General features: G+C 44.5%; 1 protein-coding gene across 1 annotated transcript; it reads right to left on the bottom strand.

Annotated features, from left to right (window-relative positions):
* Window positions 1-4,198: 4,198 nt before the first annotated feature.
* Window positions 4,199-10,781, bottom strand: LOC139244970 (calpain-2 catalytic subunit-like; the record flags this gene model as incomplete). The annotated part of the gene is made up of 2 exons (XM_070871071.1): window positions 10,391-10,781; window positions 4,199-4,268 (listed from the first exon to the last, which is right to left on the bottom strand). Coding segments are annotated over exons 1-2 (307 nt in total), but the record flags the coding sequence as incomplete, so codon positions are not given.
* Window positions 10,782-14,664: the final 3,883 nt, after the last annotated feature.

The following is a 14,664-nucleotide window of genomic DNA, read 5'->3' as shown; positions in this document are numbered from 1 at the left end:
GGATATTGATGGTGGGGGAATTGGTGATGGTAATGCCGTTGATGTCAAGGGACTGTGGTTAGATCCTTGCTTGTTGGAGATAGTCATTGCCTGATACTTGTGTGGCGCAAATGTTACTTGCCACTTATTAGCCCATATACTGAAAATTGCAGGCTGCCTTCTTAAATAGTATGCATTAGCAAATTTGTTTTGATATTGATATAAACACACATTCTGTGCTGGTAGAGAGGCAGGACTGAGTGGATGGGAAAGAAGGAGCTTGCATTTATATAGTGCCTTATCGCATCTCAGGATACCCTAACCAGTAGATTAAAAAAAGAACTAGCATCTTTTGGGATCCAAAGGTCAATGAATTACCGTTTTTGTAGATAAAAACAGAAAATTTCACACAGCAATGTCCCACAAACAACAATAAATGACCAGTTGACTGTTTGGTGTTTGTGTTAAATTAATTGTCAGAATCTGGGTGTAGCTGGCACTGCCTCACTGAAATTTTAAATGAGACGTCGTGAACAGGGAGCCAATCTAGGTCAGCGAGACCATGGATGATGGGCGAGCAGAGCTTGGCTCAGGGGAGGGTATGGGCAGCAGAGTTTTGTGGATGAGCTGAAGTTTATGGAGGGTGGAGGATAGGAAGTCAGCCAGGACAACACTGAAATAGTCAAATCTGGAAGGCATGGGTGCAGGTGTCAACAACAGATGGTCTGAGACAGATGTGGTGGCAGGTAATGTTACAAGGTGGAAGTAGGCAGTCTTTGTGATAGACATAAAGAATATGGCATCTGAAGCTCAGTTTAGAGGATGAACAGGACGCCAACATTGCAAACAGTCAGGTTGAGCCTGAGACAGTGGTCGCAGAGGGGATCGGAGTCGGTGATGAGGGTGTGAGGTTTGTGGCATGGCTTTAGTGTTCTGAGTGTTTAGTTGGAGGAAACTGCAGCTCATTCAAGACTGGATGTTGGAGACCTCTACTGTAACCCATTCTTTCCCAAGATCTCAAAACTATGCAAATTCTTACCCTCCCCAGTCTCCCTTTCCTAAAATTCACAAGTTTTTCCAAACTCAAGCACGGTCACCTAACCATCTCAACTCACCTTCTCCCTTAAAAAGCACAATACTGTACTGGACATGCTGGAACTCTGAAACAAAAACAGGAAATGCTGAATATACCCAGATGGCCAGTCAGCATCTGTGTCGAGAACAGGCAAGATAATGTTTCGGGTGCAGATCCTTCTACAAAACACACAGAGGGAGAATTTCTAGGGTTCTGCTGATCTCCTACTGTGACCTCAGTAAAAATCTTGGAGAAATGGAGTAAATGGGCATTTTTAAGCCAGATCTCCTGTCAGGAGAACCCCTGCGACAATTCCAGCCAACTGAGCCTTGAAGTTCACATCCAAGATCTGTCTGATCGCTCCACAGATCCTGACTGATCCTAGGCGTTCCCAACTTTTTCTGTTTTTGTTTCATCTTTTCTCCTACTTTTTCTAGCCTTGGTGTAATTCTGCAATATGGGCCTTGGCCCTTCATCTAGTTTTGTCAATATGATCACTTTATATATGCTAATATAGCACATATAAAAAAATAAAAGAAAGTTACATTTGTTGTGTAGGAGTTAAAAATATAGTATCATTTGGCTGAAAGAGTTGGGTTCTATATAATGAAGTGAATAGAGTAAAAAAAAAATCAAAGAAGTTTCTTTGTTCTTAATGTCCTCAGGCTAAGGCCACTCACCGGAAAAATCTGGATTTTGGAAATGTGGGATTCCCTTTTAAGTTTTACAATGTATGTATTAATTTTAGGTGTCCCAAATGACTGATGGTTGTAATAAACAGGTTCTCTTATGAAATTAAAGGTCCAGCATCAAACCTGCCACTCAGTGGGTTATTACTTAGTATTGGACTGTACAGTCACCTGAGAACTCACTGTTAGAGTGGAAGCATGTCTTCCTCGATTTCAAGCAGACAAAATAACACTAACCTTCAGTTGCAAACAAAATGACTATCTCGATGTAGTATTCACCTCAGGAATATCTTACCACTGGCAGTCATTACTTGGGGCAGTTTTAGGATGGATTTTGGGGACAATTGGGTCAGGCAAGCGAACCATACCCACTTGAGACCAATTAAATGCAATGGGGCAGGCTTAAAGGAGTCTGGTGATTTCTTTTGTGATGATACATCTGGTGCAACATTAGACCAGCAGTTTTGAAGTGGTAGGAATTACAGTCCCATTTATCACCTCAAAAACAAACAGGAATGCAGAGGAACATCCAGTCCACCATTTCCTTCAATGATCAAGGCTAAAGGAAATTCACTGGTGAAATACAAAATATGTTGATCTTTTAAATGAGAACCAAGAACACTTTCTCCTTAGAACACTACAAGTTAAACAGGTTTATACATTTCAGCACTCGGATCAATAGCCAGGTGTGGGAAAGATGCTGATCTTCACTGAGATAAATAGCACTGAGCAGTGATGGACCCATGGGATTTATCAGTACTGGTCTTCATGAAACTACTTTCTCCAATTGTATAATCCAATTGGGCTCATGACAGTCGTTTACATTTCTTGTGTCTAACCAGTTTTTCTTTGGGAGGAAATCAAGCACTTTAAATTGAAAGTACTCTTCCCCCATGGCAATATTCCCAACTTTGCAAAGAATGATACAACTGACAACCGAGGACTACAGTAAAATGGAATCTTCAGTTTCTTTGTTTGCACTGACAAAATGAGACTAAATATAAACTCACGGTTAGTGAGATAATAAGTACTGTGTTCCAAGCAATCTTTATTTTGAGGGCATTGAGCTTCTTCATTCTAAACTTCACAAAGTTGACATTTCACTACCAGCTGTACCAACAACATTCAAATCAGTCTTATTTGTTTAGTTTAAATTTAGTGTAATTTGTAAATGAGGTGCTAAAGTGGGAGAGGAGGAAACTGTCCCCATGGTAATGTATAATGTATGCATTTTCATATGTTGTATGTACACTTCCTCCCCATCCTTTTTTTTTGCTCCTTATTTCAACTGCGCCAAAAGGAGCCAAATCAATGTAAGCCTCATTTAAACTGCACAAATAGATGCTAAGATTTTTTTTAAAATGAAGTAAGTGCCTTTTCTATTTGTCACATTTCCCACGCCCTCTCTTGCAGCCGCTCCCTTCTGTTGCCAAATCCACAATCACACAGGAGGGAGGACACGGCAAGGATATCGAAAACTAAAGCCTATTAAAGCCTATTCTTCAGACAATAGAAGAAAGGACTTTTTTTAATAAAATGCAGACTGTGTGCTTGATTCACATTTTGGACATTTCTGGATAACTAACTCAAAAGTAAAACTAGTGGCAACCTGTTTTTTTCTAGGTCTGATAAACTTGGATTTTATTGGGTGACTTCTGCAAAACGAGCTTATCCACTTTAGCACTTGATCATTACAGAACGCCACCATTTGTTACGTTCAATCACAGAGAGTAGGAGGAAGGGCTTGAGGTTTCAGGCTTGTTTTACTAACCCACAATAAACCGTAGCACTACCAGTACTGAGTGCAACATTTTCTGAATTTAAAAAAAAGTGTTACACAAATCCAGTACAACGACATAAGGCCAGTTGCTGTGTTGTAATCTACAACTCTAAGCTGGCTAAAAATGTCTAAATTTAAAGCAGAAATCAAAAGTCAATTTAAAAAACTCACAGCAAGTTGTTTTTCCACTTACGATGTGGCAGCATTAATAGTTATTAATATTTTTAATATTTTCAATGCATTTATATAATTAGAAAAGAAAACATCAGACCCAAGAATATGATTCCACCTCAGGCCTTGCTCCAATTATGCTCCTGCCCAGTTTTGGAGAAAAAGATGGCCACCTTGCAATTGTTCATCTTGCAATCACCCAATTATCAGGAGACACCACAATCCGATAGCGAAACTCCTTTACCCAGTGAGTGGTGAGAATATGGAACTCGCTAACACAAGTACTTGAGGCGAATAGCATAGATATATTTAAGGGGAAGTTAGATAAACACATGAGGAAGAAAGGAATAGAAGGTTATGCTGATAGAGTTAGATGAAGGAGGGTGGGAGGAGGCTTGTGTGGAGCATAAACACCAGCACAGCCAGTTGGACCGAATGTGCTGTACATTCCATGCAACTTATGCTTTCCAAAAGAACCCTTTGCAAAAGTCTCTTGTTACTTACCCAGCGCCCCCTGGCAGATGTCCGTGCGTGACGCTCCTCCAACAATAAACTCAGGGTTGGAGCACAGATCCTGAAATAATAAAAAAAAAACATATAGATAAATGGAGAAAGGACTGTGCCTTTATTTCCTGGGGCAAAACAAGATGAAAAAATGAAAGGGTAGTGGCAACTCATTTCACACGGGAAACTTACAATCAGCAACAACTTGCATTTATATAGCACCTTTGACAGAGTAAAATGTCCCAAGGCGGTTCACAGGAGTGTTATCAAATAAAATTTGACACTGAGCCTCATAAGGAGATATTAGGGCAGATGGCAGGTTTTAAGGAGCGTCTTAAAGGAGGCAAGAGAGGTAGAGAGGCGGTGAGGTTTAGACCATATAGGGCCTTGGCAGCTGAAGGCACAGTCACCAATGGCAGAGCGATTAAAATCGAGGATGGTCAAGAGTTCAGAGTAGGAGGAATGCAGAGATCTCGAGGGGTTGTAGGGCTGCAGGAGATGAGAGAGATAGGTGACAGACATCCCATAAGACTGGATTCTGTGCCATTGTATGGCATCAGAAACATTGGGCCCAAGTTTCCACAAGAAAAAAAACGGGCGCCCCTCTGAGCTGGGCGCCCGTTTTCCGCGCCTAAAACGGCGCCTAAAAAAATCCTCGGTATTCTCCACCTACTTACAGGTCCTCTGGCCCTCGGCGCAGCCAGCACGAGCTGTGGGGGGGGGCGGAGCCAGGTCCCTGCGCTGAAAACAGTGCCGGGACCTCTGCACATGCGCGCTACAGTGGGCACGCAAGTGCAGTAGCTCCAGGCGCCGAACTGTGTGGGAGGGGCCCGAAGCACGCAGCCCCTAGCCCTGGCTGAATGGCCTCACTGGGGCTGCGTGAATAAGGCTCCTCCCACGGCCAGCTCCTGCTCCCCCCCGAGCAGACCCGACACTCGCTCCCCGCTCCCCGCCACCCCCCTGCCTCCGGACCCGACCCGACACCCGCTCCCCCCCCCTGCCCCGACACCCGCTCCCCCCCCCGCCCCGACTCGAGACCCGCTCCCCGCCCCCCCGACTGACCCGACCCGCGCTCTTGTTCCCCGACCCGACCCACCCTCCCCCCCCGCCGACCCGACACCCGCTCCCCCCCCCCGCCCCGACTGATCCGACCCGACCCGCGCTCCTGTTCCCCGACCCTCTCTCTTTCCCCCCTCCCCCGCCGACCCGTCACCCGCTCCCCCCCGACCCGACCCGACACCCGCTCTCCCCCCCCCACCCCGAGACCCGCTCCCCCCCCCCAACTGACCCGACCCGCGCTCCTGTTCCCCGACCCGACCCCCCCCCTCTCTCTCTCTCTCTCTCTCTCTCTCTCTCTCTCTCTCTCTCTCTCTCTCTCCTCCCCCCCCCCTCCCCTCTCTCTCTCTCTCTCTCTCTCTCCTCCCCCCCCCCTCCCCTCTCTCCTCTCTCTCTCTCTCTCTCTCTCTCTCCCCCCCCCTCCCCTCCCCCCTCCCCTCTCTCCTCTCTCTCTCTCTCTCTCTCTCTCCCCCTCCCGCTCAGCGGCACGAACGGCTGCAGAATTCTCCCTGTCTGAAGCACTTTCACACAGGTAGGAAGATGGTTTATTTAATCTTTTCTTGGCTTATAAATGTTTATTCAGGTTGGATTTATTTGTATAATATTTGTAGAAGTATAAATAAGGATTTATTGTCGAATTTAATGAGTTCCCTTCCCCCCCCCTCCTCCTCCTCCCCACCTCGTTCTGGACGCCTAATTTGTAACCTGCGCCTGATTTTTTAATGTGTAGAACAGGTTTTTTCAGTTCTACAAAAATCTTCACTGGCTCCATTCTACTTTAGTTTGGAGTACATTTTCACTGTGGAAACTTTCAAATCAGGCGTCAGTGGCCGGACACGCCCCCTTTTGAAGAAAAAATTCTGTTCTAAACTAGAACTGTTCTACCTGACTAGAACTGCAGAAAAAAAAAAGTGGAGAATTGCGATTTCTAAAATAGTCCGTTCTCCACCAGTTGCTCCTAAAAATCAGGCGCGAATCATGTGGAAACTTGGGCCCATTATCTGGACATCGGCTCCTGACCTTTTTTAAAAATATATGAACTTGAGTTTTATACTCAGTTATAGAATATTGTAACAGCTTGGCTGTAAAGTAGCGTACACTCCGTCAGGTAAACTACCCTCACTATCCTATATTATACATTATTTTATTCTTGAATACTAAACTACCATTTCAAAAAAAACTGTACAACTCAGCAAGGTCATTAACAAAGCTCCCCCCCCAAAAAAAAGACATGAATTATCTCAACTTTTATTTATTGGAAAGAAAAATGAAGTGAGGTGGCATGGGAGTTTGATTCCCTGCCAAACAAACCACTGAAATTCATAGCTACAACTTTGCTTCCATACACACAGGTAAAGGCTAAAATCTGGGTGAGCATCAAGCTGCAAGGGCATGTCCATTCTAGCCCCAATAATTACCGTGCTATCAGAATCAGGTGAATTCATTATGAGGAACAAGGAAATGGCAGACCAATTGAACAAATACTTTAGTTCTGTCTTCACTAAGGAAGATACGAATAACCTCCTGAAAATACTAGGGGACCGAGGGTCTAGCGAGAAGGAGGAACTGAGGGAAGTCCTTATTAGTCAGGAAATGGTGTAAGGGAAACTGATGGGACTGAAGACTGATAAATCCCCAGGGCCTGATAGTCTGCATCCCAGAGTACTTAAGGAAGTGACCCTAGAAATAGTAGATGCATTAGTGGCCATTTTCCAAAATTCCATGGACTCTGGATCAGTACCTATGGATTGGAGGGTAGCTAATGTAACGCCACTTTTTTAAAAAAGGAGGGAGAAAACACGGAATTATAGACCGGTTAGCCTGACATCGGTGGTGGGGAAAATGCTGGAATCAATTATTAAAGATGTAATAGCAGCGCATTTGGAAAGCAGTGACAGGATCGGTCCAAGTCAACATGGATTTATGAAAGGGAAATCATGCTTGACAAATCTTCTAGAGTTTTTTCAGGATGTAACTAGTAGAGTGGATAAGGGAAAACCAGTGGATGTGGTGTATTTGGACTTTCAAAAGGCTTTTGACAAGGTCCCACACAAGAGATTAGTGTGCAAAATTAAGGCACATGGTATTGGGGGTAATGTAATGACGTGGATAGAGAACTGATTGGCAGACAGGAAGCAAAGAGTGGGAATAAACAGATCCTTTTCAGAATGGCAGGCAGTGACTAGTGGAGTGCCGCAAGGGTCAGTGCTGGGACCCCAGATATTTACAATATACATGAATGATTTAGACGAAGGAATTGAATGGAATATCTCCAAGTTTGCAGATGACACTAAGCTGGGTGGCAGTGTGAGCTGTGAGGAGGATGCCAAGAGTCTGCAGGGTGACTTGGACAGGTTAGGTGAATGGGCAAATGCATAGCAGATGCAGTATAATGTGGATAAATGTGAGGTTATCCACTTTGTTGGCAAAAACAGGAAGGCAGATTATTATCTGAATGGTGACAGATTAGTAAAAGGGGAAATGCAACAAGACCTGGGTGTCATGGTTCATCAGTCACTGAAGGTAGGCATGCAGGTACAGCAGGCAGTAAGGAAAACAAATGGCATGCTGACCTTCATAGCGAGAGGATTTGAGTATAGGAGCAGGGGGGTCTTACTGCAGTTGTACAGGACCTTGGTGAGACCACACCTTGAGTATTGTCTGCAGTTTTGGTCTCCTAATCTGAGGAAGGACGTGCTTGCTATTGAGGGAGTGCAGCGAAGGTTCACCAGACTAATTCCCAGGATGGCAGGACTGACATATGAAGAAAGACTGGATCGGCTAGGCTTATACTCACTGGAATTTAGAAGAATGAGAGGGGATCTCAAAGAAACATATAAAATTATGACGGGACTGGACAGGTTAGATGCAGGAAGAATGTTCCCGATGTTGGGGAAGTCCAGAACCAGGGGTCACAGTCTAAGGATAAGGGGTAAACCATATTAGGACCAAGATGAGGAGAAACTTTTTCACCCAGAGAGTGGTGAACCTGTAGAATTCTCTACCACAGAAAGTTGTTGAGTCCAGTTCGTTGGATATATTCAAAAGGGAGTTAGATGTGGCCCTTACGGCTAAGGGGATCAGGGGGTATGGAGAGAAGGCAGGAGTGGGTACTGAAGTTGCATGATCAGTCATGATTATATTGAATGGCGGTGCAGGCTCGAAGGGCCGAATGGCCTACTCCTGCACCCATTTTCTATGTTTCTATGTAAAACAGTCAGTTTTGTCTGTACACATCAGTCTGTATACCAAAAGTTCAGACCATAGTTATTAAATTAATACAGCTGTTTTTAAAATTTTATTTTGCCAACATTTCTCACGTCTGCAAAAAAATAAATGCAAAACTTTTTTTCTTTGTGATAATGTATCAGGCATTTTTAAACATTACATACATGAAATAATTTTCCTTTTATCATGAAGGTGACATCGTGATTAAGAACAGTAGTAATGCCATTGGAATAAATTCACTGCTAATGCATGACTGTAACTCCCATTTAAAACTAAGCCCAGAAACCGGGTGCGGAGAGCGGGGCACACGGTGCACTGGCCTGATTGGGGCCAACAACTCATTATAAAATCGGGCATGCAGCCAGCGCTATTCATTGGCTCTACGACGGGCTTCATTGAAGCCACGTCAAAGCAGCCGGAACTTTAGGCAACATTTCCATCACCGGTGGGAAGGGGTTGCAGAGGAGGTTAGCTCCCATGACATGGCTGCAATGCTGGAAAAAGTTCAATGACCTCACGATAGTTGTCAAGGTAAGAATCTTACAGCAATTACTCTCTCCTCACATCTCCACCACTTGCAGCCGCACTACTCTCAATACTCCCCTCCCCTGCTTCCCTTCACTCGCCTACAATCACTGTACCACACTCCATTTCCTTCTCCTCAAACACTCTGCACTTCCTACTTTCACCACTATGGCAACCCTCACTGCCCCACACCTCACATCTTACCATGACGGGCATATTCTCACTAACATGCTCCCTCCTTTCTCCCAGGAAGCCATGCAAAACGTGCAGCAGGAGGTCACAACCGGAGGAGGCCGAGCTCAGCCTGTCCCCATGCGTGCATTATATGGAACTGCTGTCAGCATTCAAATGAATTGTATGGAATTGCTGACCGCAAGGTACTGAACTATTTTCCATTGTATTGTGAAAATTTGATATGAAAAAAGTATATTTTTGGAAAAAAATGGAGAAGAAAACGTGCTAGCCATTACGGGCAGGGGGAATTATAGCTGTGGCAATGCTAGAGGAGATGTTGCGCAAGGTTTCTTCACACCTTGCCCCCACACCCCTCCTCCAAGAGAGGGAGGAGGAAATGGCTAACCTAAAGCATAAATAGATTAAACAAAATTGATTAATCAAGTACTCTTTGTGCAGCCTCAGAACAAGACTGGCAAATGATTGGGACCAGATAGATGTGGGATGTGCATGACACAGGGAACATGAAGACATTTAGCCTGAAATCATAACTATAACAAAGCTATCGAGATAGTTTTCAAGTGCACGTTGCCGCCACTCAACTGATTTGTTCCACAAAAATAATGCCGTTGTGACACACGTCAAGCTCCCATTGGTCTGCCCCTCCCTAAGACAGCTCCAACCCCCTCCTGAAACATTTACCACAGGAAGGAGCGCCTCAGTGGATGGAGTGTGGTTCGGACATGGGGCTATAACACCAGGTAGCCATCCAGCAAAGCGTCTCGGCAGGAACTGAGCCTGGCAAAATGACATACACATTACTCAAACTGTTCAAATGAAAAACAAATGTCGACAGGTGCTTTTGACCTTTTAAGTATTAATTTAGGATTTTGTTCATAGGCATTTGTAAGAGCTTGAAATTCCTCGTTTGTTTTTTCTATTAACAGCCCGAGAATGTCTCCATTTGAGGGTTGTCAATTTTGGAGGAATGGCATTCTCCCGATATTTTCCTTCATGAGGAATGTCACAACACATCATTTACACACACACCCAGATACGCGTTTCTTGGCTGCGCCGATTAAGCGCAATTGCCATTCAGTAAAACAAAACCAGTTCGAGTTACCTGTCCTGTTAAGTAACAGGAAAGATAGAACAAAGTCATAAATTAATTAGCAATACATGTCATGTTTTTTAAAGGAAGCGTAATACCTTTGGGCGTCTCCACTCGACGTCCCTGGTTTTGTATGAATTTGGTCCCAGTTCATTGTAGCCCAAAGCGGAAGGACAGGCAGGGAAGGACTCGTCACAGTACAGGCTCCCTGTTTCCAAACAGTGTTGTCGGAGCGCCTGATAATCCTGATTGAGAAATTTCACGGGCTGCCCGTACGAGCCGATCCCCGCCGCTTGCTCCCTCTGCTTCTTGATAAACGCTGCCATTCCTGCCATTATGACGGCGAGGCGACAGATGCACGCTCTTGTACCTGTAAATTCGGAATCGACGGAAAAGCAGCACCAGATTCCAGCCTTGACTGGATGGGAGCAGACCGAGAAGAAACTCTGCCTTGCAGCTTTTTCAGACACAGTCAGTCAGAGCTGGGTGTGGCTCTATCTGCATCTGGAGCAATACCTGCATTGCAAATAATAGCCTCTGGTCAGATGAGTATTTCTCCAACCACCCCACCCCGGCCGATTTTCGTAACCTCCTTACCGCCTATTGCTAAATCCAACATAGAAGCAGGGATGAGATCATAGCTTGAGTCCTGGGATGACAAAGTTGTCAATCCAAGATTAAGGTGTTAAATGGTTAAGGCCTGCCTCAAGAGGAATGTGTGAGCACAATAAACTTTCCTTCATTTACCAAGTGAAACATGTACCTTCAGAAAATGTATTTGGTGCTAATGAAAATGCATTAAAAAGCTTAATGCCTAACATCATAGGACAAAGGCGAATGGGAAAAAAACATATTGGGAGCATTTCCTCAGGTTACATTGTGTTAGTGACATTGCAATCATTGCAATATTTCTTCCGATTGCTATTAGGACCTAGTTATGACATTGCTAGAAATACTGACCAAAGACTATCTTCCTACTATGCTTTAAATGTCTCAAACACATACCAACCTGAGGAGATCTTACCCCATTGACCTCTAAACAAACATTTGTGTGTAATGTACATCTAAATCGTTTTGAAATCGCCCCTCAAAAATTGGACAAATGGCATCTCAGCTTCTGAAGGCCGAGACATATGCTGGAGTTTTGTTCCATGGGTACCAAAAACGCTTCCAACCCTTGGGCAAGTGAGCAAAGGCAGTGGCATTCAACAATGGAACATGCCACAGCTCAGCCCAAGGCTGTCCTCGTCCAATATCCATACATGCCCACTTTCCAGTGTCACTGGATAGTGATCACGAGTGGGAACGAAGGTTAATTTTACATTACAGAGTCACTTTAGTTAAGTTGAGCAAGGGCTCTCACCATCAATGTCCTTTTAGAAATGAAATCTGTTACAAGATATTATGAACAGCGTTAACCTCTTTGCATTTTTTCTGTCAATCTCGGTGATTTTATTTTTAACATTTTTTTGCATGAACAATGAGTGCTGACAACATAGTAGGGAATGGATTACACTAGGATATTGGCTGAAACCCTGGCCAAATGGATAGAATGAAAGTCTTTGAATCTGTGCAGTTTCAATCCAGTTCCGAAATTACAGTAAATGCCAGTCCACAACACATGACTGCCTCATAATGTAACTTTAATTTGGCAAGTATCAGCTTCATTCAGTTGGCAGTACTTTTGCCTTTCAGTGAGAGGTTTGAAGATTCAAGTTCTGTTCCATTAGTTGGGTCTATAATGTAAATTGTAACGCAGCATTGCCAGAAACACTGGCGTAGATTTTCAACTTGCCGCCCGGACATAAAACTGGCGTTGTGGATAGACCGTCCATTATAGAAACCGACCAATGTTCACTTCAATTGATTTCAATAGAAAGGAAAATCAGGCAGTTCCTATTATGGATAGCCAATTCACAATGTTAATTTTACACCCAGGCAGCATATTGAAAATCTAGCCCGCGAGCTTTTGCATCAGATACTATATTAAACTGCAGCTGTATCTGTGTAGTTCAGTTGGACGTTAAAAATTCTGTGGCACATTTTGAAGTGGAGCAGTGAGTTATTCTGGTGCCGTGTTCATGCCGGCCAACAAAATGTATACAGAGGCTGCACTCCAGGACATAGTCGACGTATTTACTGAGGCATATGAAAGCATGGGCCTTATGCTAAACATTCGTAAGACAAAGATCCTCCACCAGTCTGTCCTCGTCACACAGCACTGCCCCTCAGTCATCAAGATCCATGGCGCGGCCCTGGACACCGTGGACCACTTCCCATATTTCGGGAGCATCCTATCTACAAGAGCAGGCATTGACGACGAGATCCAACACCGCCTCCAGTGCGCCAGTGCAGCCTTTGGCCATCTGAGGAAAAGAGTGTTTGAAGACCAGGCCCTCAAAACTGCCACCAAGCTCATGGTCTACAGGGCTGTAGTAATACCTGCCCTCCTGTATGACTCAGACATGGACCATGTACAGTAGACACTTCAAGTTGCTGGAGAAATATCACCAATGATGTCTCCGCAAGATCCTACAAATCCCCTGGAAGGACAGGTGCACCAACATCAACAACTTAATTCAGGTTAACATCCCCAGCATTGAAGCACTGACCACACTCGATCAGCTCTGCTGGGCAGGCCACATAGTCCGCATGCCAGACATGAGACTCCCAAAGCAAGTGCTCTACTCGGAGCTCCTTCACCGCAAACGAAGGTGGGCAGCGGAAATGTTACAAGGACATCCTCAAAGCCTCCTTGATAAAGTGAGACATCCCCACTGACACCTGGGAGTCCCTGGCCCAAGACCGCCCTAAGTGGAGGAAGTGCATTCGGGAGGGCGCTGAGCACTTCGAGTCTCAACACCGAGAGCATGCAGAAATCAAGCGCAGACAGCGGAAAGAGCATGGGGCAAACCAGTCCCACCCACCCCATCCCTCAACGGTTATCTGTCCCACCTGTGACAGAGTCTGTGGCTCTCGTATTGGTCTGTTCAGCCACCAAAGAACTCACTTCAGGATTCCGAGGGACTGACTATGATGATGCAGCCCAATCCCACTGTCCAGCTCTTGGTCCGTAGCCTTGTAGATTACAGCAATTCAAGTGCATATCCATGAACTTTTTAACTGTGATGAGGGTTTCTGCCTCTACCACCCTTTCAGGCAGTGAGTTCCAGACCCCCATCACCCTCTGGGTGAAATTTTTTTTTCTCAAATCCCCTCTAAACCTTCTACTAATTACTTTAAATCTATGCCCCCTGGTTATTGATCCCTCTGCTAAGGTAAATAGGTCCTTCCTATCCATTCTATCTAGGCCCCTAATAATTTTATATACCTCAATTAGGTCTCCTTTCAGCCTGTTCCAAAGAAAACAGCCCATCCAATCTTTCCTATAGCTAAAATTCTCCAGTCCAGGCAACATCCTCATAAATCTCCTTTGTACCCTCTCTAATGCAATCACATCTTTCCTGTAATGAGGTGACCAGAACTGCAGCCAGTACTCTAGCTGTGGCCTAACTAATGTTTTATACAGTTCAAGCATAACCTCCCTGCTATTAAATTCTATGCCTCAGCTAATAAAGACAAGCATCCCAAATGCCTTGTTAACCACCTTATGTACCTGTCCTGCTATCTTCAGAGATCTGTGGACTTGCACTCCAAGGTCCCTCTGATCCTATATACTTCTCAGTGTCCTACCATTTATTGTGTATTCTCTTGCCTTGTTAGCCCGCCCCAAATGTCTCACACCTCTCTGTATTGAATTCCATTTGCCACTGTTCTGTCCTCCTGACCAGTCCATTGATATCTTCCTGCAGTATATAGCTTTTTTTCTTCATTATCAACCACATGGCCAATTTTTGTATCATCTGCAAACTTCTTAATCATACCCCCTACATTTAAGTCCAAACCACAAAAATCAAGGGACCTAATACTGAGGCCTGTGGAATGCCACTTGAAACAACCTTCCAGTCACAAAAACACCCATCGCCCATTGCTCTTTGCTTCCTGCCCCTGAGCCAATTTTGGATCCAACTTGCCACTTTGCCTTGGATCCCATAGGCTTTTACTTTCGTGACCAGTCTGCCATGTGGGACCTTATCAAAAGCCTTGCTAAAATCTTTATACACCACATCAAACGCACTACCCTCATCAACCCACCTTGTTACCTCTCAAAAAATTCAATTAAGTTAGTCAGCCACGATCTTCCCTTAACAAATCCATGCTGACTGTCCTTGATTAATCCGTATCTTTCGAAATGAAGATTTATCCTATCCCTCAGAACTTTGTACTATAATTTTGCCACCACCATGGTTAGGCTGACTGACCTGCAAATACTCGGTCTATCCCTTATGCATTCAACAGCACTAAAAAACAG

The sequence above is a fragment of the Pristiophorus japonicus genome, unplaced genomic scaffold (assembly GCF_044704955.1).
Source record: "Pristiophorus japonicus isolate sPriJap1 unplaced genomic scaffold, sPriJap1.hap1 HAP1_SCAFFOLD_2071, whole genome shotgun sequence".
In the NCBI taxonomy this organism is placed as follows: Eukaryota; Metazoa; Chordata; class Chondrichthyes; family Pristiophoridae; genus Pristiophorus; species Pristiophorus japonicus.
This window is presented reverse-complemented; position numbering and strand designations above follow the sequence as displayed.